At 34.1% G+C, this 25406-nt stretch overlaps 2 protein-coding genes and 1 pseudogene across 2 annotated transcripts; 2 read left to right on the top strand and 1 right to left on the bottom strand.

Annotated features, from left to right (window-relative positions):
- Positions 1-83: 83 nt before the first annotated feature.
- Positions 84-16691, bottom strand: LOC140060878 (actin-histidine N-methyltransferase-like). The gene is made up of 14 exons (XM_072107239.1): positions 16619-16691; positions 16085-16190; positions 15808-15903; positions 15478-15629; positions 14828-15011; positions 14514-14594; positions 13915-13979; positions 13581-13639; positions 12618-12732; positions 11744-11985; positions 11095-11183; positions 10803-10963; positions 9978-10352; positions 84-1579 (listed from the first exon to the last, which is right to left on the bottom strand). Exons 2-14 carry the CDS (start codon positions 16182-16184, stop codon positions 458-460), a joined length of 2841 nt encoding a protein of 946 aa, XP_071963340.1. The 5' UTR covers positions 16185-16190; positions 16619-16691; the 3' UTR covers positions 84-457.
- LOC140061348 (putative E3 ubiquitin-protein ligase UBR7) lies at positions 2948-6958 on the top strand. Its single transcript, XM_072107856.1, has 10 exons — positions 2948-3151; positions 3552-3685; positions 3830-3890; positions 4018-4113; positions 4349-4402; positions 5152-5257; positions 5373-5782; positions 6125-6293; positions 6630-6691; positions 6791-6958. Exons 1-10 carry the CDS (start codon positions 2981-2983, stop codon positions 6884-6886), a joined length of 1359 nt encoding a protein of 452 aa, XP_071963957.1. The 5' UTR covers positions 2948-2980; the 3' UTR covers positions 6887-6958.
- On the top strand, positions 4491-4611 carry LOC140061404 (5S ribosomal RNA; annotated as a pseudogene).
- Positions 16692-25406: the final 8715 nt, after the last annotated feature.

The raw sequence follows: 25406 nt of genomic DNA on the forward strand, positions 1-25406 counted from the left end.
TCGAGAATGACAAAATTAATTCAAAGACTATAAAAAGGCTTGTTTATTATATTTTAGTGTTTTTTAAATAAATTTGGCAAAAACTAAAAAAAAAGGGTTCCCCCACCCCCCACGAAATGAAACGTATACGGAAGTAGTCACTATTTCCTGGGATATACCAACGTGAAAATTTGTCTAAAAAAGTCAAATTGAATACCGCAGGTTTTCTTGTCATGATTCCAGACCTCAATTTAAATGACTGATTGTCGTCGTCGCCGCCTACCGTATGTCGCACAGATAGAATTGATTTACTCTTATAGTGAGAGTACTTTTGTATATGGTGGTCTAAATCAAGAATTTTAAATCGTAGAATCGAGCGCACGATTTATGTAAATGTGCGCGCGCACATTGCGTTTATCATACGTTCTCTGCAACGATATTTGAAAAAGGTTTGACGCTAGTTTCTGGTTAGTGCACTTTATGAACGAATAAAATCAGAAATGACTGAAGAAGTTGGTGTAACAGAATTGCTGTTGGTGGCATCCGATTGTGTTTTATCTAATGGCGGTAAATGATAAACTTTGTATGGTTCTCGCAACCCGCCGGCAGACGACTCCGCCGTCTGACTACGACGAAGATTCGGCGACGATTTATTCCATATATTCCTGTATAGTCCCGCATCGCATTCCACCAACGCAATTCCTTGTACACCCATTGTCTGCGTGTCTATAATAGGTAATGGATGATCTATATCAACCGCTACGTCATAGGGTGATTTTGGCACGCGCGCGTCGTAACTTGAGCGTGACCTTACAACGGAGGAAGAAGAAGTAGTGTCAACCGTTGTATCGTGTGACGTAATTTTTATTTCAGATGCTTCACCACCAATAAAAGTTTTTCCTTTGAGAGAAGATTTTTTGATAGGTTTTAATTTAGTCTTTGAATCGTATGAGTATGATTTTACACGTCGTCTTGTGTAAGTCGAATGTAATTGAGTTGTACTTGAATGATTGCTTAGTTGTCTGCCTTCTGGCGATAAAGGAGAGATAAACACGTTATCGTCGTCGAAGTCCTCCAAATCGGGTGTTACACTCCTGGTGCTTGCATTGGAAATAGCGTCAACTTCGTTAATCCGACTCATTTCGGTTGTATTAGCTCTTCTTCTAAATTGCTTGTTCTCATAATCGTATTCCTCCTGTTCTGCGATCTTTAGTTGATGAGGCCTACGACATCCGTAACTAGACATTGGTCGTGAAGATGACGGTTTACCAGATTGAGTGGTGTTGTTATCCACGATTTCTTGTTGGGACTTCCTAGCGACAGAGGCTGTTTTTGGTCTCGATATAGAGTCAAGCGCAAGTCGTGGTTGAGTTGTGATCGAAGACAGAAGATACGAATCGTTATCTTCAGTATCATTTTTTGAGCTGCTACTCAAACAACGATTGAATTTCGATTGGTCTCTCAAAAAAGACATCATCTGTTCTCTTTTTGAACTTTCAAATTCATGGTCCATTCGTTTAAGAGCTCCTTTATCCTGCTGCTCCATTTTAAAATGTCGGATCTTGACGATACAATTGGAAATATCACTTAGGCCTACATAGAGATATTACAAATGGGCCTATACAAATTCCAAAGAGGTGCAACCAGTGAGCTTTCCTCAAGTTGAAACTTAAGCAACTACTTCAAGTGTCCACCTTGTCACTGACAATGAAAAAACACAAAATGATGTGTTCAGCTCTCGTATGATAGAAACGGTTTCGCTGACTCGCAGTACAGTAGATATAAAAAGAATTTAGTGACTATGGGAATACATCGCTGTATAGACTCTCTAGTCGTTAGCAAATTTACACACACAAATAGATCATTGAAAACATCTGTATTGTAAACACTGCACTCTGAATAGAGATGTGTTGTTCACTAATACTATATAACAATACAGACATGTTTAGACTTACGTAGGAAAACTTGCCCTTCCCGTTTTATTGCTTACTCCACCTGTTTTATATCGATTTCATGTATATACACTACCGATATTTGGGTAAGTAAAGATACGGGAAGAGCGTCACCGTATCCATTGCCGACACACGCAACGTATTTGTTAACTTATCGATCACCAATAATATGTACATACAGCAGTCGGCATTTTAATGTCGATCACTACTCTGCGTATCCTGCAGACACAGTTTAAAAGGTGTCGCCACAGCTCAATATATGATAATTTAATAGGCCTTCAGTTTCTTTTATGACAAAACATTTTTTTTAATATATATAGGCCTACAAGGTAAAAAACAAAACCGACCATAAAGGTGCTCTATAACTCTGCATGATTCAGTATTTATTTTTTTTTTAACGTCAAAACTATGGCTTGCTGGTTATATTATATAAATATTGAAAATTACAGATTTGTATCTGTAATTTTCAAACAGAAATATAAAAACAATAGTGGTTTAATAATTGTAAGGGTATGTAATGAGTAGAATGATCTGGGTTCAAATCTTGCCTTGGGTGACTTCAGTCTCATTTTTAGTGATGTCTCATCTTTACTGATTAACGCCTATACATTTAAATACAGTAAAGCCGCCCCTCCTTGTGACACTTGTTTGGGGTCCCAACGTGTCCTAGTATATGGGGTCTACTGAAGGCCTTAGTATAAAAACAATTATGTGGTGAAAAAACTCGATATTATTTACCGGTATTAATAAAAGGTAATATTACTCCACGGTCCATACTTTAATAATCGCGTTTTATTTTGTAGCTTAATATATGGTTTGATTTTGACGTACATATATGAAATATTATTAATTAATATTTTAAGAATGCACTTTTTGCGACGATATTTTTTTGTAATGTTATATAATGGGTCTGCCATAGATCGATCTCAAACTATTAATTAACATTGCCAAAAACATGGTTTAGAAGCGGAATGTACCGACCTACTTACAATACTGACTCCTATATTCATGGATTTCACAAAACCCGGCGTAAAGAAAACAAAACAAAAATGGCAGGTTGTTCAACAAGCGAGGGAGGAGGACACAATATTACTGATAAAAATGAGAGTGATGGCGAAATTGTTTCCATGATTGATGTCTTAAATGCAGATAATGATTTGGAGGAAGAGGCTAATGCTGTCTTGGGAGACAGCGATGATAAATGTTGTACATTTCCCCAGGTCAGAAACGGTTCAAGTTAGGCCCATCATAATGATCAATCCCTTGCCATGTGGGTTCTATTTCGCAGGGAGATGTCGATCATTTCCTCATCCATTGATTGACACATATTCGGCCTAGCGATTTGGATTGTTTCGTTATGTGTAATCTTTTCTGTTAATGATGAAACACCAAACTAACATGTTTACAATTATAGTAGTGAAAACAACAAATACATTTTCTATTATATTTACAAATCATACTACTAGGCTAGGCCTACTACTAAACTTATTAACAAATAAAATAATACTATTACTGTCTACTACTACTAGTAACTATTAGAGTACTATTCAACTACACTGTACCTATAGACTATAGTACAGACTATTATTATATACTAGTATTGTTGTTATATATTTTCAGGGCTATCTTGGTAGACAAGCATTGTATGCTTGTGAGACGTGCTGTCCTGATGGACTTTCTGAAGCGGCCATTTGCCTGGCCTGTAGCTACGAATGTCACGAGGGACATGATCTGTACGAGTTATACACTAAAAGGTGCATTTCACAAGATATGTTGAAATAACTTATTGTGTCATAAAGAAGGCCCTGTGTACAGTATTGCTGTTGAATAAGTTACTCACTGTTAAATTGTATTATTCTAATGTCCGTATAAATGTTTTTTTGTTTCATTTTTTTCAGACACATCAGATGTGATTGCGGCAACACCAAATTCCAGAATCTAACCTGCAAGATTTTTCCAGTGAGTAAAAAAAAAACAACAGAAAATGCCAAAATAAACCCACAGCTAACCAATCAAATCAACTAAATCTATTACTACACAGTACTAATACCAAGTAATTAGTACCATTTTTATTTTGTCCTTTTAGAACAAATCGGAAATAAATGACGAGAACAAGTACAATCAAAATTACAAAGGATTGTACTGCACATGTAAGCGGCCATACCCTGACCCTGATGACGAGGTAATGCAAATTAAAATTAATGTTGTTTGTGCATTGGTTACTCAACAAACCTTTTAACTTTTATAAAATTTATTTAGACCCTCATCTTTATACAATTATGATAATAAACAGTGGATTGATTGGTTGATCAGCAAATGAATGCATGTGCCTGAAAGATGATAAAAAAAACATCTTTTGTTCTTTCTTTGTGGAAGTGGAATATATTAAAACATGAACTTGAATTTACTTTTAATAGGTAGCAGATGAAATGATTCAGTGTGTTGTATGTGAAGACTGGTATCATGGCAGAGTAAGCAAACTACTAGTATTTTCATATCTGGCACCCAAGTGTTATATTTACTGAAGCTCAGTCTACACTATCAAGCCATACTGCGTTGAAATACGGCCATACTGCGTTGAAACACCGGTTCTCGTCAGATCACCGAAGTTAAGCAACGTTGGGCCCGGTTGCGTTCTGGATGGGAGACCGTCTAGAAATAGTGGCGGGTGCTGTATATACTGGAGAGTGATGGTGTAATGGTAATATCGGACTAGCATGTGATAGGCATGGGTTCGAGGTTATCTGTACCATACTAATTGCATCCTTAGGCAAGATGCTTTACTCTCATTGCCTAATCTGGTAGGCGCTGCACTGCTGGCTGCCGTGGGTCCGTGGAGGGCCTAATCCGAATTTCCTCACTGAGGACAAAATATTAATATACAAAATATTTCCTTGATCAAACTAGTTTGACAAAAAAGTGTGATGTGCTCAAATATGGTAGTAATATGATGTCATCACATTTTTTTATCACATAAGTTTGATAGTGAAGACAGAGCTTTAGGCAGCCTAGGCTCAAGAATTAGGCTTTTACTACACTGCATATTATTTGTTACACAGATGTGAATATAGACCAAATATAATTAACCTGAAAAAAATAAACATTTCTAATCCTTTCACTCTAAAATTACATTAAAAAAATTATAAAGTTGTAAAGAACAGAGATTTGAAAATTATTTGAACACAGGACCTCCACTTGATGTTGTTGCATTTTATTTTAGCACCTTGGTATTGGACCACCTGAGTATATGGATTATCAGGAGATGATATGCACAACATGCATGGATAAGCACAGCTTCTTATGGGCTTACACCGTTGACAGCATTGGTGAGATATTGAAAAATATTATGTAAGAATTTTCCAAATCAAAGGATTTAACGACGCCCTATTTAACGACGCCCTATTAATTGCCATGCAATAATTTATTTTTACTTTTTAACAGAAACTAAATGCATTGAAAACCAAGAAGATACAAAACCTGTAGAAATTGAGAATAAAAATACCGTGGAAGAAGAGAAGACCGACAACGTACAAGGGGAAGAAGCACCTCCAGCTAAAAGAAGTCGGCAAACAGATTATGATACAGTTAGTTCGGCTCAAGAAGAAAAAACTGAAAATACTTCCAGTGCAGCCAACGAAGCCGCTAATAAAACAACCGATGAAGCAACACAAGAAGACACAAAGGATGGTTTAAAACCTGCCAATGAAAATAAATTAGAACATTCTAACGAGGAGAGTGAATTAGGCTGTATACTAGATGAATTAATGAAAAGAAGTTTGAAACCAGCGCAACATGCTACATTCTGGCCCAGCGGCTGGAGAGCAAAGTTGTGTGCATGCCTAAAATGCAAGGTAAATCAACAAGCAGCAGGAGCAAGTTTATTAAAACAAATACAAACATTTATACTGTAGGATAGCTTCTGGACACAGCAAAGTTAAATAGGAGTTGGTCATAGTCTTAACATTTATACTGTATTTACTTTTGTTCATTTCACAGAAACGTGTCCTTTTAAGACTCTGTCTTCACTATCAAACTAGTTTTTGACAAAAATGCGCTTAAATATGGTGGTGATATGACATCATGTCCATATATGGGCACATGACATTTTTTTGATAGTGTAGACAGAGCTTAATAGGGTGTTACAAAGGAGGTTTCTAATACTTTAATACTAAACTAAACTTTTTCTACTACAGGAGCTGTATAAATTAAACCACCTTGAATTTCTTCCCAATTTGTCTGACACTGTGTTAGCTTATGAGGAAAGAGGCAAAGCAAAGCAGACACCAGGGGTGACACAATATGACCGTGGGATCCAAGCTCTGTCACACATGCACAGAACACAGCAGATTGAGGTCATCTCTGGTAAGGCGCCTTTCACACTTGCTAAAGCTCTGTCTACACTATCAAAGTTTATGTGATGTGCCCATATATAGACATTACGATGTCATATCACTACCATATTTGGGCACAGCACACTTGTCAAATTAGTTTGATAGTGTAGACAGACCTTTACTAAACTTTGCATACTGCAAACCTAGAGCGCTTAACAAGTCTGTAAAATTGAAATGTTTTAGTTAATGGGAATTTGCGCTCTTGTACAGAGGTAACAGCTTAACATCACACCTGAAGGACAAACAAACAAGTGAATTAAGATGCAATGTTTAAACATATTTTTCTTTAAAATAAATTATTTTGCAGAATATAATGATTTGCAAAGTGAACTTAAAGATTACTTGAGAAAATTTTCAGACGAAGGAAAAGTAAGTAAAGTATTTGATTGTCATTTTGAAGTAGATTTAATAGTTGTGCAATAAACAGAGGTGATGACCATGTGTTGTAATTTCAATTTCTAATTACAGGTTGTCCAAGAAGAAGACATCAAGATATTCTTTGAGGGATTGAAGACAAGGAAGCGACAAAGATCAGACGTCGCCGTTCAAAACTTCTGTCGCTAATTCAAATAATGATAGTTCTTAATTGAACATAATTGCACAAAAGCGCCACAATAAATGATTTGTAAAATATAAATATGCATTTCAATAAACTATTCAAAATGGTGCTAAAAAAGTAGAGTGAGTATTTATTTAGTTGCGTAAACGTTCGTGTCAATTAGTATTTTCTATTGACACAGTCCGATAATAATAAGTGGCCCTCCAGTGCTGGAGGCCTCTGGGTTTTTCGCAATTTTCGACATATTTTAATGCCCGTTTTTCTGCTGGGAGCCCTGGGTTTAGCCAGTGAGTGCTCATAGCCGTTACGCCACCGAGCTGTTGCAGTATTCAAATACTGTACAAAGCAGATTCTCCAGCACCCATTGCAGTCATGTGATATATCGTCATGATTACCAATTAAAAATATAACGAACAATTAATCCATAATCTGGCAGTAATGCAGCTACAAAAGTAGTACAGGTGACAAATATAGTATTTTCCGGTAACCTCATGTTTCTTGGATCGGTACATTGTTTTTTGGCCCGGTAGGAGGCCTAACAAATGCTTTAAGGCCGGTGGTGGTGTCCTCACCAACCTTTATCAGCATAATTACATCCTTTGAATGGCAGGCCTAACTACCCTTTGTTTAAACTATTTTAATTGCATGAAGTAGAACAATTTAATACACTTTTATAGATATTTAAGCTTTTTTTATTACTTTGAAAGTCACACTATTAGTTATTAAATATAAATTATGATTTAAAAAGCTAATAAAGTATTAATTCATTAAGCTGCTATCGCAATCCCACCACAACTTTAGAAAGTTTACAAAAAATATGAGAAAAGATATGAGCAATAAACTTAACATTGCAAATAAAAAATTATTATTATGAAAATGTTCCTTTAAAATCTGCATTAAAAAAAAAATTATTATGGGTTGGGCAGCGGAAGTTCACACCCGGCCTACAAGTATGTGAACTCCATCCTCTCAATATATGATGATTCAAATTATACTTGGATCACTTGTTATGGCGTATACAACACCTTAATAAAATGTGTACCGCCAAACCAAAACCAGGCGTTTGTCGGCAGCAAGGGATTTCTGTAAAATGCTTCTGAATGTGTAAAACCTATATCTTGACCATTTTTAGTTTTTTAAATAATCTTACAGAAAATTTACCGTAGATTCCAAAAATCTATGTATTTTAAAGAAATTATAAGTATAAATCAATGAAAATAACATTTTAATGAGACCCCCTGTTTCGTCTTTGGTGAAAAAATCAAGTTCTATTCTGTAATTTGTGTCTATTTCTAACCAATTTTTACCTCTTTGATTATGAGAAGACCCCTTAATGTGTGGTATTTTTAGAAAGCTCGTGAAAAAATCTTTCCAAAGATAAAGGTTGTAGGTCATGTAAAATAATAGTATAGCCAATCAAACACATTCTTTAATAACCTTTTGGTATAAGCAAACCAGTCTTGTTGCTACGGAATCCTGAAACAGGCAATTTGATTGGCTAACAGAGTGGCTCAAGTCATTGAAGCGTTAAATATGCCTTTAACAGCTATTCAAAGTACACTGAGGAAGCGGTAAGGTTTTAACAAAACATTCTTACTGTAAAAAACATTCAATATTAATTTATACTTGCTATTTATGCATCCTAGATAATAATAAAACAACATAGAATAGTTTAATGATTTATATAATATGAAAAGTAGAAATATTGGCTTCGCTAGCGAATCATAAACAACAAGAGGTTAGAAAGTACGAAATGACTTTCTAGCGCGACACACTCAGTTTGGTGAACACAGAAACACTTTTGATCAAAATATTAGGCCTAGCCTAGGCATAAGATAAGAGATGAACTGTATGCCAGCTTAGTACTTCAAGTTAGCCTAGTAAAACCACCTAGCATACCTTGGTCTAGGCCTAGCCCAAAAAAAAAAGATTTTTAAATGTGTTTAAAAAAGTTTAATTTAATTTTTCATTCTGTTTTCAGATCTTGATTGGTAATACTGTAATGTATACCAATAGTTTTGACAGCGGTGGTGATGCTGTTGCTACTTTCTCTTCTCAAACAACTCCAATAATGGTGATACGGTGCTTAATATAACTTTACAAAAATGACTTTGATTCTGATGATACATGACACATGTATTCTATTATGCAACGTAACCCTGAATAAAACCGTGAAATAATTGTATCGAAAAATATGTATGTATTTAAAAGACCCGGCACAAAAGATGATAATACTGTTGTAACACGCAGCCTGAAATGACCAAAATGTTATAATTTAAAGTGTACCAATTGTAAATAAATTTAAACACATCAAACACAATCAACTGTCTGTGTATCATTAATTTTGGTTTATTTCTATGTGTTGTATTTTTATTGTCACTTTATTAATAGTACTTATTTATAGTTATTACAAGCCTCACACATAACATAAGTTTAGTAAAAAAAAGTTTACTAACGTATGTTGTTATTTGAAGTCTCATTTGACAATGTTAATGTTACTGGATTTCTTTGAAAATTTCAATGATTATAGAAATATGTATTAGTTACATTTGTGCTAAATTTCAAAGTCATAGGTATACTAGAAGTTAGCGTTGTCAAGGTGAACATGAGTCGCTGTCTGCCAGCACATTTAAACTTCCTGTTTGAACTATTGTTGATCTTTGAATGCATTTTTCACTGCTAAATAAAAATGAATTCTTACTTGTATTTCTTTACTTATTGTATCATAACTCTAAAAATACTTGACCAAATTGAATAATTTTTTCAGTATTTTAAAGCAAATTATGTGCTCTGTACAAATATCTTTAAAACTCAAAATGTCACATTTACGACAAATGCCTGGTTTTGATTTGGCTGTACACAAATGGTAAAATAGATTCCTAATTAATGTGCATATATAACAATTATTAACTAGTGTTCCTCCACTGTACTTTGCTAAAATTAGTTCAACGCAGAATAAGCTTCATTGGTTTTAATATCTGCATATCAATTTTGGATCTCTGTTTTTATTAATGTTTGTTGTCAGTTACGATTTTGAACACAAACATTCATTAGTGATATGTGCATGTGTACCTTAGTGCAGTTGACTTATTTAACATCATCAGTTGATTGTGTTACAGCCTCACCTCTCAATGATAGATTTTCAAGATCTAATTCTTCCCCATTTGCAACAACCTGTTTTTGCACTACATCTTGCAAGTGCTCTTCCTTATGACCAAGATCGTCTTTCGTCAGACCTAGCGGTTCTGGCAGCGAATTATCATCCAAATTCTCTGCAATACGACTCGGGTCATCTTTAGGTTGGCCTAGCGGGTCCGGAAGCGTGCTTTCATCCAATTTCTCTACAATATCTTTATTTTTTCTGGCGTGATTGATTGCATTATGCAAAATTTGTTTTTCACGAAGTCGAAGTTGAATGGCAAGTTTTGAGAATTCTGAAATAGTGCTCTGTTCTAAGAGCTGTTCATCTTCCTATAAAAGTAAAGGCTAAACATGTGAAGGACAAGCTGAACTTACAGTAAAGCTCTGTCTACACTATCAAACTTGTTTTACCAAAAATGTGTGATGTGCCCATATATGGTAGTGATGTGCCCAAATAAGGCAGTGATATGACATCATCATGTCCATATATATGGGCACATCACATTATTTTGTCTCATAAAGTTTGATAGTGTAGACATTATACACCTTAGTAACAGGAATCACGACAGTGCTGCAATTCAACCTTCAACAACCAATTGGGACGCAAATTACAGGGACAGGGGTGAAGGGGAGTGCACAGCTAAAGTGCCATTATGAAGTATTTCCAGATATCTATTTTTTTACAGACTATTATTATTATATGTCAGTGTTTACTAGTTTAAAAAAAAAACCCTGAATTATATAATATGGATATAAAGAATATAAACCAAGATAACTCACCTCAATTGTTGACTTATATATTTGTAAGAGTAAACTTAGTCTGGTGTCTAAAAAGGTCCATAATTTAATTTCATTTGATTTGCTTACTGGCACTTCACTGTGCAGTAACATCTCTAGCATTTCAGGCTTCCTCTCACATTTGAAACGGACATCTAATTCATCTAAAAAGCATAGCTTAACTTTTATTTATGCAATTCACAAATCTTTTATGAAGAAATTCTCCAAATATTACCATATTATCATTTTTGTATTGTGGAGAACTACACTTTATATGAAGACTTATATATTATACCTTCTGTCATGCAAAATATTCGCAGGAAAACAAGTAGCTGTTTGTTCAATGGAGTGTCTCCGGCTTGAACAATATATGAATCTACGCTCCTGAAAAAGTAATGAAAATGAAAAATATACACATTTTGGTAGGGGAAAGAGAAGTGGAGAATGGCAGAGAGAAGAGAATGATAAACAGCAGGAAGAAGGGGGAATGACAAACAGAGGGAAGGGAGGACAATGACAAACAGAGAGAAAGAATGGAGGAGAGAAGGGAAGAATGGCAGAGAGAAGAGAATGATAAACAGCAGGAAGAAGGGGGAATGACAAACAGAGGGAAGGGAGGACAATGACAAACAGAGAGAAGGGAAGACAATGACAAACAGAGAGAAAGAATAGAGCAGAGAAGGGAAGAATGGAGGAGAGAAGAATGGAGGAGAGAAGTGGAGGATGGCAGAGAGAAGGGAGGATGGCAGAGAGAAGAAGAGAATGGCAGAGAGAAGGAGAGGATGACAGAGAGAAGAAGAGAATGACAGAGAGAAGGAGAGGATGACAGAGAGAAGGAGAGGATGACAGAGAGAAGGAGAGGATGACAGAGAGAAGGAGAGGATGGCAGACAGAAGGGGAGGATGGCAGAGAGAAGGGCAGAATGGGAAACTTTTGAAACTTACGATTTCAATGTAAACATAGACAATAGTTGTGTTTTCTTCTGATATAATTTATCATTTTTACTGATTCCTAGTTGAACTGTGACCCCATCGTTTTCGTTATCAGGATAAACAAAGCCATTGTGTACCAGAAATTCCATGTTGGTTCTCTTACCATAGTAGATTAACATTTGCTCATTTGGCTGCGTGTCTCTAAGTGCAAGACTACTGGAGCAGTTTTGTGAAAGGTCATATCCGGTTCGAATCTAAGATAAGATTTTGATTTGTTGATTAGTGGGTGCATTTGGATTAATAACCTCGATAAATTTGATTTCATAATAAATAATAATTTTGCAACATTCAATAATATGATATAGTGGCCATATTGGTTTTAAGATACTCTTTTAAAATCTTAAACAGAATCTTGGTAAAATAAGTAAATAAAATAGCAAGACATTAAAAATAAATTAAAATGTTGAATTGTCTCAATGATTTTGAAGCGAGATCATGATCGAACCACTTCTTTCCATTTTAACCAATCAGTTGAATGCAAAACACCCCTTTCTTTAATTGGAATTGCCCATTAATAATTACTTAACCAAATGGCTTATGGGCTGCATGCATATTTCAAAAAGCAAACAAAATAAAATTCAGCATGCTCAAATATAAAGCAAAAGAAACTGAAATTAGGATTTTAACGCAAACTCAAAAACAACTAGCAAGACCATAACTGCAAAATAAACAGTAAAAGCAAAAATTAATTATTTCAAAAGTTGTGACATATTTAACTTTGATTAGGATGATGGCAAAACTATCCAGAAAGTATTGCGTTTGAATAACAAATTATTATTAAATGTTCATAAATTGGATGCAGAGAATGTCCCTCTCATTGACACACCTTGCCGTTTGTATGGTTACACATGTCCCAAAGCGGTATCAAAGATGTACACTGGTACTTCCGATTGGTCGATGGTATCTGATTTTGCCGTGTCATCACCGTGGAAACAGCCCACCTACAGGAAGAAAATAATGGCCATGCAATATAAAACACTGCAACAAGGATATCTGATTAACCACAAACACAGGGAAACCACATCTTGCTTGTTTACAGTATTATTATTACAAAAGTATTGAATCACACCAAATAAGGTCATGATCTGTACCAAGAAATATGCATCACTGCACGCAAAAGTTTAATACACACAATTAGTAATGTTAATATTCAAGTGTATTCATGGGACAGTTATGGATTAGCCTATACCAAACCCTCAATAATGAGTGTTTAATACTGTGTGTATATGTGTGGAATTGGGTTTTGTTCGAACTTTAGTTAATATATGGCCTCCCACTCAGGCTAGCCTTTTGGAGGTTGCCACCCTCTTTTGATTTTATTTTTTAAAATACAGAATTAATTATACCAAAGTAGAAATATTGATTCTAGGACGAAAGTAATGATTTGGTTGTTACATTTTCTTGTCATTTGTTCCTTTTTTTCAACCTTATTATTACGTTTCATTGTTGTTATATGTTTCTATCTTTTCTGTAGTTGTTATAGTTTAAAATGTCTTAATTGGGAAAGAGTGAAAATTGGGCAACAAACAAAATGTCGTCATGCCTGAACACACAAAAGCGTTTAGTACACAACTACATTTTAGCCTAATACATTCTTAAAATCAATTAGTTAGTTAGTAAGTCAAATAAAATCCACCGTAAGGATTTAACTATAAACATTGCATTACCTTGCTCTAGTGAAAAACATGTATTATGCCACAAGAGAGAGAGAGAGAGAGAGCACATAATTATACACTATTATTATACTTTGCCCTAAACTGTCCCTAGTAGATATTAAACCATATGATACCTGTAACCATCATAGGTGAACATGTTCTTTAACGGAACATCTGCAGCATCAGGACTAGTCTGAAATTATTATTAAAATAAAGAAAACAATAAAAGCAACACTTATCAGCCTCTCATAAAATACTGTATACCATAATTTTAATCATACTATACATACTATATTTTATTATTTTTATAAATATAGGGCTCCCTTAGGAGTGCTAAACCAGGAGTCGGACTTTTCTCCCTACGTTACGCCTACAGATCCCATGTTCTACATACAGCTTTTGACCCCGTATCAAAATGTAAGTTCTACTGTAATAAATATAGCAGAGTAGCTTTACTAATATACTTACATGAAACAACTTGTTAAAGTATGCATACTGCCTTGCAATGTTCTTGTACTGTTTTAATGATTCGCCTGTGAAATTCAACCAAGAAACAAAATAAAAACAAAAAGTCTTGCATAATGTGCGAGAACTTGATTTCAATTATAGCGAGTGATAATGTTTTACGTCTTATCTGGCCGACTGGTCTCGCTACTTACCAGAAAGTAAGTGAAGTTGCTTATATTTATTTTATCTACCTGGATTATCCACCAGGATTATCTACCTGGATTATCTACCATGATTATCTACCTGGATTATCCACCTGGATTATTTACCATGATTATCTACCTGGATTAACTACCTGGATTATCTACCAGGATTATCTACCAGGATTATCTACCTGGATTATCTACCAGGATTATCTACCTGGATTATCTACCAGGATTATCTACCTGGATTATCCACCAGGATTATCTACCAGGATTATCTACCTGGATTATCTACCAGGATAATCTACCTGGATTATCTACTAGGATTATCTACCAGGATGAATGAAAACCTACATAAAAGCTTATGTCATAATGTGCTAGATGATCAAACAGTGTGTGTGTGTGTGAGTGACTTACTGAAAGCCTGTGAACCTTGTAGATAACTCATTTCTGCTTCATTGAAATACAAAGGAACAGAATAAGATCGTGGAAGAAAATCTGTAAAACAATCAAAATCCTACATTAATTATACAGTATCTGAATCCGACATTAATTATACAGTATCATAATCCTACATTGACACTTTAGGGTCTGACCGATTTTAGAGGGCCCCTTGAAGTCAGTTGTACTGCTGTAGTACAGCTGTTAGAGCTACCGTACCCTTGTGAAACAAACTTGAATAAATAATGACACACTTGGGCTGGCCTACTGCATTGTTTTTAATGACTAACCCAAGTAAGGCCTCCAAAATGAATCTGGTTTGAACATCTCGCTTAAAACATGAACCGCTAACAGTACATTTGGCATGGATTTCAATATAGGATCAGTCTCTGCGAGTTTTCCAAATTCCGATTGTCTTGCTGTCTCTACTGTGAGCATCATGGACCTTGGTATTGATAAAAATACATCATCTTCCTGAAGGAGAAAAACAACATTAGTATTAGACAAAACAAAGACAACAATAATCTGACGATAATTTTGTAAAGCACATTAATCCTATCACATAGCACATTAATCCTCTAGCCCATTAATCCTTTAGCACATTAATCCTACAGCACATTAATCCTATGACTTACTAATCCTATAGCACATTAATCCTATAACTTATTAATCCTATAACTCAATAATCCTATAGCACATTACACATATAACTCATTAATCCTATAGCACACTATCCTATAACTTAATAATCCTATAGCACATTTATCATAATAATAACTCATTAATCCTATAGCACATTCATCATAATAATAACTCATTAATCCTATAGCACATTAATCCTACAGTATATCACATTAATCCTATAACTCATTAATCCTATAGCACATTAATCCTATAACTCATTAATCCTATATAAATCCTAAAGACTTAATCAATTTACCTTAACGTCTGTCACAGCCTCAATCCCATAACCTTCTGTGTTATATTTTGCAATCTTTACTTTATTGCACATGGCTCCATGTTCCTTCACCCACGACAAAAAGGCGTCAAGATTCTCTTCACGTTCCTCATCGACAAACAATCTATGCAGACCTAACAAATATTTTAGTTTTAATGAAGACCTTATAATTTATAATTCCTAATCAATTCAGATTTTAATTCGTTGGTTTTTATTGTTGTATCTGTTTATTTTATTTAAATGCCAAATTGGATAAATCAACCAAAAATATTTGTCCATATAAGTTTATTTTTTTTAATCTCTTTCTTTTACCTTGTTGTTTTGTACGTATCTTCTCAACTACACTACGAATCTGTACATGTTCTTCCCATTGCTTATTTGGGTTTGCTTGTGTTGGTGTTTTACACACTGAAAAAAAAAATGTTTATTATTTATTCTGCGTTAAGAATTTCTGCACCAAGTTTACAAATAGATAGCATTTAGGACAGTTTTTTGCACTACCAAATCAGATGTCAACCTGATAACTGTTATGGGATGTACTGCAGTAATTTAGTTATTAATTATAAGTACTGTATTAAGGCAACTTTACATTCCATCAGCTGGGAACAAAGATTTTGTATTTCCTTCCGTTCACTCTTGGTCATTCCATCCTGTTCCTTTACCTGCCTCTTCTTACTTTTACGTCCCATGTTGCACTGCAATGGTAATACCAAATACCAACAATTTATTAAAATATAATAAATAAATGCATTATAGGATATGTTAATAAACACAGAAAGTTTTTCTTGAAATATATGTAACAGCTTTAATATGTTCCAGATCTAGTCTCTCCTAAATGGGCCGAAACGTCCCAACACTGGGTCGAATCATCCCGGGTCGAATCGTCGAGGCTTTGCTTGTTGTGTGTGGGAAGATTGCTAGCCTAAAATAACTCTAATCTAGGCCCTAGCCTCTAGGCCTAGCCTATAGCTTAATAATACCCACGGGACCACATGCCTAGATATTTTATTCTAATTAAGGAGATTCGAGGGGATGATACTTCTCACAGAACATTGCTTCATTTAATTTATCTCTCCTACTAAACATAACAAATCAGCCAAGTTAGAAGCTAGGCTAGGCCTACCGTAGGGGCCTACAGGGATAGAGGAGGTCGTCGAGGACGTAGTAGACAGCGATTCCCCAACAACAAAAATAAATTTATCAGTATCGATGGCGCGCCACTCATGACATATTTTAAATAATATCCACATACCTCTCCCCTCTCGAAATCTGTCTCGCAATATTTTACACAAATTTAAACATTGGCTTTAAAGGCACCTCGTGATCAAATTGAATGAGGCAAAAGTTGGCGAGAAGTGGAATCTGTACAATTGGCAATAAGCCCAAAAGAAAAACAGTTATGAAATACCTTTTTCAACTTTGTATGTATCCGTCTCATGGGTATGAACATTAATAGAAAAATGATATATCCGAATCTGACAATTAATATTGTTTATCAACAGATCTAATGGGGTGTGTAGGCCTACCGTTATAACAATATATAATAAATTGACAAATTTACTGTAATTTCTTTTGAAACCAAATTATTTAAACAATAATTAAAGGTATTAATTAAAAAGATTCCTATGCGATTTGCAAGCCAAATTAAGGCATGTACGGTCCGTATACGGTAAGTTAATTTTCTCTCAAAACAAGTTTCATAGCCTTTAAGGCCTAAATGATTATTGAATATACATCTTATATTACAAGTTTCCTCTAAAATAACATCAAAACAAAATGAAATTGATGACATTGAAACGTAATCAAATCGGACAATAAAACCATTACAATGTGGCGGGTTTGTGGAGGAAACAAGTTTACTGGAAATGTTAGACCTAAATACATGTATTGACTTTCACTATAACAGCTCAAGGTCTAAATTCTATTTTGAAAAACCATTATTTCACAGAATTTCAAACAACAATCTACATTATGGCGTTTTATACGTATACTTAAAAGAAAAATCGAGTAAAAGACAAATTTACAGACAAAGTCTAGTGTATAGATATGATTTGTGTTAATTTGACTTGGTTATGTTTAGCAGTGGCAGATTAATGCGGAGCCAGGATTTATTGTAACATGCCGTATAATACTCTGTCAATGATATTATTATAACAACATTTATGACCTTAGTGAGTGACAGCGTTCACAGCAAATCAGAAAATACAGTAGGCCCGGCCATATACTTTTTTAAGTAGACTGCCTTTTTTTTAAATTTATGTATTCTTCTAAAAAACTAATTATTACCAACAGTTCATATTATTGGAATAAATATGAATTACTTTGCTGCTGTCTTTGGTAATCAACTTGCATATTGCCTAGCCTTACAAAGATGCATTTTTAATTTTATGTATTGTGTGGTTACAAGCTTTATTATTATATTACGTCATTAAACTTTGGCTTTAGTAATCAAATCGAGGACCATCTAAAGTATCGGTAAATACATGCTCACATAGTGATAAACTTCATTTTGTGAGATCAAGGAAACAAGTTGACACACATAGAATATTCGCAATACAATCTTCTTTAATTCGAGCAGGTTACCAGTAAGATCGGTGGACGGATATTTACAGATGAATTACTCGAGCTACAATGATACATATGGGACCAGGACCGAGGCAATATCATGGGATTTCACTGATGTAGCATTTGTCACTGTTTTTTTCACAAGCATCATCAGTACTGCTGGCATGTTGGAAAACCTGATTGTTGTTTTGGCTGTCTGCTGCATTCGTCAACTTAGGAAGAAGCCAAATGTCTTACTTGTTAACTTGGCCGTCGCTGATTTTATGTGTGCTTTTTTCAGCTTGTTTGTGTTGTTTGTAGGAGAAAGTACTCCACCTTGGTGGTGGGGGTGGTTTGGAGTGAGCATCTTAAGAACAATGATAAGCGTAATGACTTGTTCGTTAATATTTGTTCTTGCTGTGAGTATGGAACGGTTCATAGCTATTTCTGCTCCGATAAAATATCGAGACATTATGACAGGAAGGAGATTAGCAATACTGTGTATTTGCTTATGGATATCGGCTTTTTTATATATATATATAATAGTTTTTTGGTTTTATTTTTCCTCTGTAGAACTCAGTTTCGCATTGACCATAACTATTGGATTTGTGTATATCTTAATGTATTTTATTTTAATGTATACAACAAACCGTGGACACACGGCAGCCGGATCTGTTAAACAGAAACGACTACGATCAGTATTTATCACATTTAGTATTCTAGTATTTTCTCTGTTCTTGTGTTTAATACCAAATCAAATATTGCTGTTAATCGATTACAATCTGATAAGACATTCGACCACCGTGTTCTACTATCGTTGCTTCGAGAATGGTCTTTGTTATTTTATTACGTTACCGCTTTTGATGATGAATTCTGCTTTAAATCCCATCGTTTACTGGTGGCGTATTCCTGAGTTAAGAGACGGAATCAAACGTGTACTGTGTTCGGGACTGTGTTTCGTATGTGTTCGTTCTGGACCAGAAAATAGAAACAATCAAGGAAACCAGGTTGAAGACGAGCAGCGGATGTAGGATGCATAGGCATAGGCCTACAGATTAAGTCGCCATGCAACATCTATCTCTGAAAAACTTATGAACATAACATCTCACTAGCATTTTAAATAATGTACAGGCATAGGCCCTAGTGTATCTGAATGTTATTTTTGTAGAATTATTCTTCTTATTACTGTATTCAGAGTCTTCTACACACCACAATGTTTAAGTAATGTTGTTATAGTCTTGTTTTATTTAATGAAATTGCTTTGTACTAATGCTTTAGTAATCGTTACCTTTAAAATTTGAAAAATTAGTAAATATTAAATAGACAGTTAATATGTTATACAAATGCAAGAGAAAGACAACCGTGCCATACCGATATATGTTTGGTAATCGGTAATACAAAGTGATGATGTAATGTAAAGAGATGATGTTATGGTATCTGGCAAACGTTCCATACAACATGGTTTAAATAGAAATTTTAGCTTTGTTTTTTTAAATTTATTATTAGTTTATGTATATATTTTTTTCTTTTTCGTATTTAATGTTATATCTTGGGGTGGGTCAAACTTAAAGTCTTTATGACTTATACGACTCTCCTCCCACATAATCACTTTATTGCATTTATGTATATATTTTATTATATTGTGGAAATAAATTGAAATTGAAATTGAACTATATCGCTGATTTCTTGTTATTGGAATATGAATTTACTCTGACGTATTGTGATTTTAGAGTATACTTTCTGACATAGCTTTGTTTCTTTTTTTGTGTGTGTTTATTCATTTCCATTGATTAAAGTATTAAAGTTTGTTTACATAATAATATATGTTGGGATTAATCTAATCATGTGATAATTAAATACTGCCCCCTATGGGTGTTACTTCCCCCTATAATTGTAACAGTCTTTTTCAAATGATTTGCTTTCTTTTGTATTCATGAACCGGTCAAGGAAGCAGATAGTTTTGTCTCTTATGTAATTAAAGATCTGATTAAAAGGACCATAATGATCTCTATTGTTATGCTAAAAACAAATTAAAACCAAATACACCACCGGACCGTGGTGGTAAAAGTGAGAAAAGGCGTGTTTTTTCCTTTTGTGTTGTCGTCCACATCCTTACATATAATAGTCAGGGTCATGTCAAGAAGTAGGCCTACAATATTACGAGATGACCATAATATAAACAAACAAAATTTTTTTTATAATTAATTAAAGAATACATAACACAGACAAGACAAGTACAGTACAATTACAGATAAAATGTGCACAAAGTATCAGAGCCTAAGTATCAGCTTGAGTATAAAAAAATATAGGGCCTAATGCTTCTTAAACTTTATGTTCTTGCGGAAAACAGGGAGAGAATACTATTTTTTTACGTGGACGTCAAAGCCGTTAGCATAGAAGTTGACCAGAGACTGATCAGTCGTCAAATGTTTTATGTTTGACTAAGAGGATCTTCAGTAGGCAATGGTCGCTAAACCAACTAAATAATGGCGATAATATACAGCACATACAGGTAGTACAGTAAAGGCCAATTTACACAGACGAGAGGTAACGGAAAGCGGTAAACAAAAATATAAGCGGAAACGCCTCCTACAGGATAGGTAGGCCTACAGGCCGATGAAAAAAGACTATTAATTTCTGGATGAATTCTGGAGTCATAAAAATTAATTTATGATCCAACGTGGTTCTTAGAAAACTACCTTAATATTCGGAGACAATATTTAATACTGTAGGCCTACCAGCAGTTTATATTTACTGAATATAATACACAATTTGTATCAATGTTACTCTAAAATAACATAATTAAACTTGGCCTTTTTTTGGATTGGTATAATAATGGCATTTTAGCTGGAACAAATAATAACTACTCTCTTCAAAATTGGGAATTAGTAGAAAGTTTGAATTTAAATAATAATTTTATTTACTATTTTAAAAAGCTATAGGCCTCCTGCAAGACAAATTAAAGACATTTTCCTTGAAAGAAAAAATTAAAATGTTTTGTTTTTGGTTGAAAAAGATATTGTACCACCCGATAAAACCATAATTTAAAGAAAAATAGTCAGCCGGAAGCGGATTGTCGGGAAGTCATTGGGGTTTTTTCCTAAAATTTAGGGCCTAACCGTTTTTTCACTTTTGTAAGAAAAATTTTAAATTTTGTTTCTTTTTTGGCAAAACTACAAAATGGCCTATTCAAAGTTTAATTTTATTCATAACTAATGTTTCGGAGAATAGATCACGGTAATACTGTAATAAATGCATGATTATTATTTTCTAAAAATAATTGTGTCAATACTATATCAAACTGTTAATGTTTAGAGCCTCTTACCTAGAGTTTCTATTACAAGTTTTTTATAATAAGAAACTCTAGGTAAAGTATAAAGTAACACTATTAAACATTAGATTTCTTAGTTGGTACCACCAAATTGAACAATATAATGTAACCCAAGCATAAATTGTTTAAAACAGTTTTTGTTTAACTTTCTCTGCTTTACTGGAACTTCGTTGCAAATTATGCAATATACAGATGATCTATTTTACAGATTCCCGATTGTAGGCCTTCAACGTTATTTTATAACTTTAAGAGATGAATTACACGGAGACAGAAAAAGTATACCCTATGGATTATTATATTGATTATGAGGATATTCCCTTTATCAGTGTTTTTTTCACAAGCATCATCAGTGCTGCTGGCATGTTGGAAAACCTGATTGTCATTTTGGTTGTCTGCTGCACCCGTCAACTTAGGAAGAAGTCAAATGTTTTAATTGTTAACTTGGCCGTCGCTGATTTGTTATGTGCTTTTGGTAGCTTTCTTCTTTTGTTTGTACGTAAACGAACGTATGATTTCAATGAATATTTCATCATAATCATGATGCTAACCATAATGACTTGTTCGTTAGTGTTTGTCCTAGCTGTAAGTATGGAACGCTTAATAGCTATTGCATTTCCGATAAAATATCGATACATTGTGACAGGAATGAGATTAGCAATACTGTGTACTTTCATATGGGTATCGGTTTCATGTGTAATTGCTTATCTTTTATATTCTTTTTTCGGGTACACTATTTCGCCATCGCCTGTAACAATACTGAGTTTCGCATTGACCATAATTATTGGATTTGTGTACATTTTGATGTACTTTATTTTAATATATACATCAAATAGTGGAAACACGGCGGCCGGATCTGCTAAACAGAAACGACTACGATCAGTATTTATCACATTTAGTATTCTAGTATTTTCTCTGTTCTTGTGTTTAATACCAAATTAAATATTGCTGTTGCTTGATTACTATAGTATACTATACTTCTCCCGTTGCTTATGGGGAGGTCTTTGTTATTTTATTACGTTACCGCTTTTGATGATGAATTCTGCTTTAAATCCCATCGTATACTGGTGGCGTATTCCTGAGCTAAGAGACGGAATCAAACGTGTACTTTGTTTTCTATGTGCAGAAAATGGAAACAATCAAGGAAACCAGACTGAAGATGAACAAGAGGTGTAGGATGTTGCCGTTAAAGTCGTGAAACATGAAACATATACAGTTTTTTTCTTTTTCTTCTTCCTCTTCTCCTCGGGAAAAACAAAAGATTTTGAGGTTTGGTGTTGTAAGTCTGTTTAAAGTTGTTATTTTATTTGATGTTTTTATCCGTGCCTATATTTATTTTAATTGTTATTTTATATATTTGTTTACTCATAAGCCATAATTGGCTAGTCAAGAGTGTGAGTAGATAAATAAATAATACAAACGGCTACATATTGGCAAGTATGGGAAAGGATGTGTGCTTAGCGATACTACAGTCTCAGCAATTGGACACAGTAACATTATCCACTTGCAAGTAATATTGTTATAGATAATATTAGTACAACTGACTTTCAAGTATTCAGAATAATATCTAATGGTGAAAAATCTGATTCTTTAAATAATTTACGCCTTATGTTGTGCCAATAGTTATAGTCCGGCAGCCAAGGGGTTTAACCTTGCAATGTTTTCTATATATATTTTTTTATGGATTTTGATTCTCGATAACGTCAGAATTAAGATTATTTTACTGGACGGCTGTCAGCATTGAGACATTTGCATAACTAGCAAACAAAATAGCCGCTATTTTTTTTTTATAAAACATGCTATATCTCTGGAAATACTGGACGTAGTGAGATAATTTTGGTGTCAAATTGTTCACAATGTATGTTTATATTAGCTCTAACAGAAATTGTCAAGTATTCAGAATAATATCTAATGGTGAACATCTTATTCTTTAAATAATGTACGCCTTATGTTGTGCCAATAGTTAGGCCTTTTTATACGGGGATAGAAATTATACAACTTGACGTGACTGAGACTTAGATGTAGCATCTGAAAACCCTTTAAAGTTCAATAAAGTGTTAAATAGAAGACCTAAAAATAGTTCAGTATATTCATTACTTACAATATTAATAATAAAAAATATAATTAATTAGCAATATTAATTAATCAGAAAATTGTAAAAAGTGACAAGAACATTGTTTTATCACCATGCATGTTGCTTATGATGTCATATTGTCCTCATCATCCGAAAGAGTAATTTTAATTAAAATTTCGTAATTAGTCTATTTTAATCAAGTGGAATTATTAATTTAGGATTTAGAAACTTTAAAATATTCTTCCTTTCTTTCTTTGAATTACTAAAATATTAAGCCAACGACAATATAAAGTAACCCAAGCATAAATTGTGTCAACAGTTTTTGTTTAACTTTCTCTGCTTTACTGGCACTTCGTTGCAAATTATGCAATATAGGCCTACAGATGATCTATTTTACAGATTCCCGATTGTTGGCCTTCAACGTTATTTTATAACTTTAAGAGATGAATTACACGGAGACAGGAATAGTATACCCTATGGATTATTATGAGCCTATGCCCTTTATCACTGTTTTTTCACAAGCATCATCAGTGCTGCTGGCATGTTGGAAAACCTGATTGTTATTTTGTCTGTCTGCTTCACTCGTCAAATGTTTTAATTGTTAACTTGGCCGTCGCTGATTTTTTATGTGCTTTTGGTAGCTTTCTTCTTTTGTTTGTACGTGAACCTATGAATGATTATAATGAATATTACATCATAGTCATGATGATAACCGTAATGACTTGTTCGTTAATATTTGTTCTTGCTGTGAGTATGGAACGCTTCATAGCTATTTCTGCTCCGATAAAATATCGACACATTATGACAGGAAGGAGATTAGCAATATTATGTATTTGTGTACTTACGTTTCTATTTCTTTATAATTATTTTTATTTTTATCCTGTTATTCTGAGTCTTACATTGACCATAATTATTGGATTTGTGTACATTTTGATGTACTTTATTTTAATGTATACAACAAACCGTGGACACACGGCAGCCGGATCTGTTAAACAGAAACGACTACGATCAGTATTTATCACATTTAGTATTCTAGTATTTTCTCTGTTCTTGTGTTTAATACCAAATCAAATATTGCTGTTAATCGATTACAATCTGATAGGACATTCGACCACCGTGTTCTACTATCGTTGCTTCGAGAATGGTCTTTGTTATTTTATTACGTTACCGCTTTTGATGATGAATTCTGCTTTAAATCCCATCGTTTACTGGTGGCGTATTCCTGAGTTAAGAGACGGAATCAAACGTGTACTGTGTTTCGTATGTGTTCGTTTTGGACCAGAAAATAGAAAAAATCAAGAGGACCAGGTTGAAGATGAACAAGAGGTGTAATATGTTACCGTTCAAGTCGTGAAACAGCAATATATACAGTATTTTTCTTTTTCCCTCGGGAAAAAGAAAAAAAGAGTTTGAGGTTTGGTGTTGTAGGTTTGTTTAAAGTTATTTTATGTTTTTATCCGTGCCTATATTTATTTTAATTGTTATTTTATATATTTGTTTACTCATAAGCCAGAATTGGCTAAAGTCTTGTAATTTAAACAAGAATGGGATTAAATAAATAAATAATACAAACGGCTACATATTGGCAAGTGGAGAGGATGTGAGCTCATACTAGAGCCTCAGCTATTGGACACAGAAACATCCACTTGAAAGTAATAGAGTTATAGTATTAGTACAACAACTGGCTTTCAAGTATTCCGAACAATATCTAATGGTGAAAAATCTGATTCTTTAAATAATTTAGGCCTACTCCTTATGTTGTGCCAATATTTAGACCTTTTAGACGGGGATAGAAATTAGAAAAGAGGAAGACGGAAAAGAAGGTGAGGAGATGATCTAACAACATACACTGGAACGGCTGCATGGACTAGGACAGCAAGAATTAGACAGAAATGGAAATTTTATGAGGAGGGCTTCATTCAACATATGGATGAACTATGCTTAGATAGACAACAACTTGACGTG

Source organism: Antedon mediterranea, chromosome 10 (assembly GCF_964355755.1).
Source record: "Antedon mediterranea chromosome 10, ecAntMedi1.1, whole genome shotgun sequence".
NCBI lineage: Eukaryota > Metazoa > Echinodermata > Crinoidea > Comatulida > Antedonidae > Antedon > Antedon mediterranea.

What these genes read in the sequence shown, in the direction of transcription:
- LOC140061348 (XM_072107856.1), top strand. Translation starts at nt 2,981, where the DNA reads ATGGCAGGTTGTTCAACAAGCGAGGGAGGAGGACACAATATTACTGAT. An exon ending in AATGTTGTACATTTCCCCAG is followed by an intron (nt 3,152 to 3,551) that starts GTCAGAAACGGT and finishes ATATATTTTCAG; the next exon opens with GGCTATCTTGGTAGACAAGC. An exon ending in GTGCATGCCTAAAATGCAAG is followed by an intron (nt 5,783 to 6,124) that starts GTAAATCAACAA and finishes TTTCTACTACAG; the next exon opens with GAGCTGTATAAATTAAACCA.
- LOC140060878 (XM_072107239.1), bottom strand. Translation starts at nt 16,184, where the DNA reads ATGGGACGTAAAAGTAAGAAGAGGCAGGTAAAGGAACAGGATGGAATG. An exon ending in TTGTTCCCAGCTGATGGAAT is followed by an intron (nt 15,904 to 16,084) that starts GTAAAGTTGCCT and finishes TTTTTTTTTCAG; the next exon opens with TGTGTAAAACACCAACACAA. An exon ending in AGGCTGTGACAGACGTTAAG is followed by an intron (nt 15,012 to 15,477) that starts GTAAATTGATTA and finishes TTTCTCCTTCAG; the next exon opens with GAAGATGATGTATTTTTATC.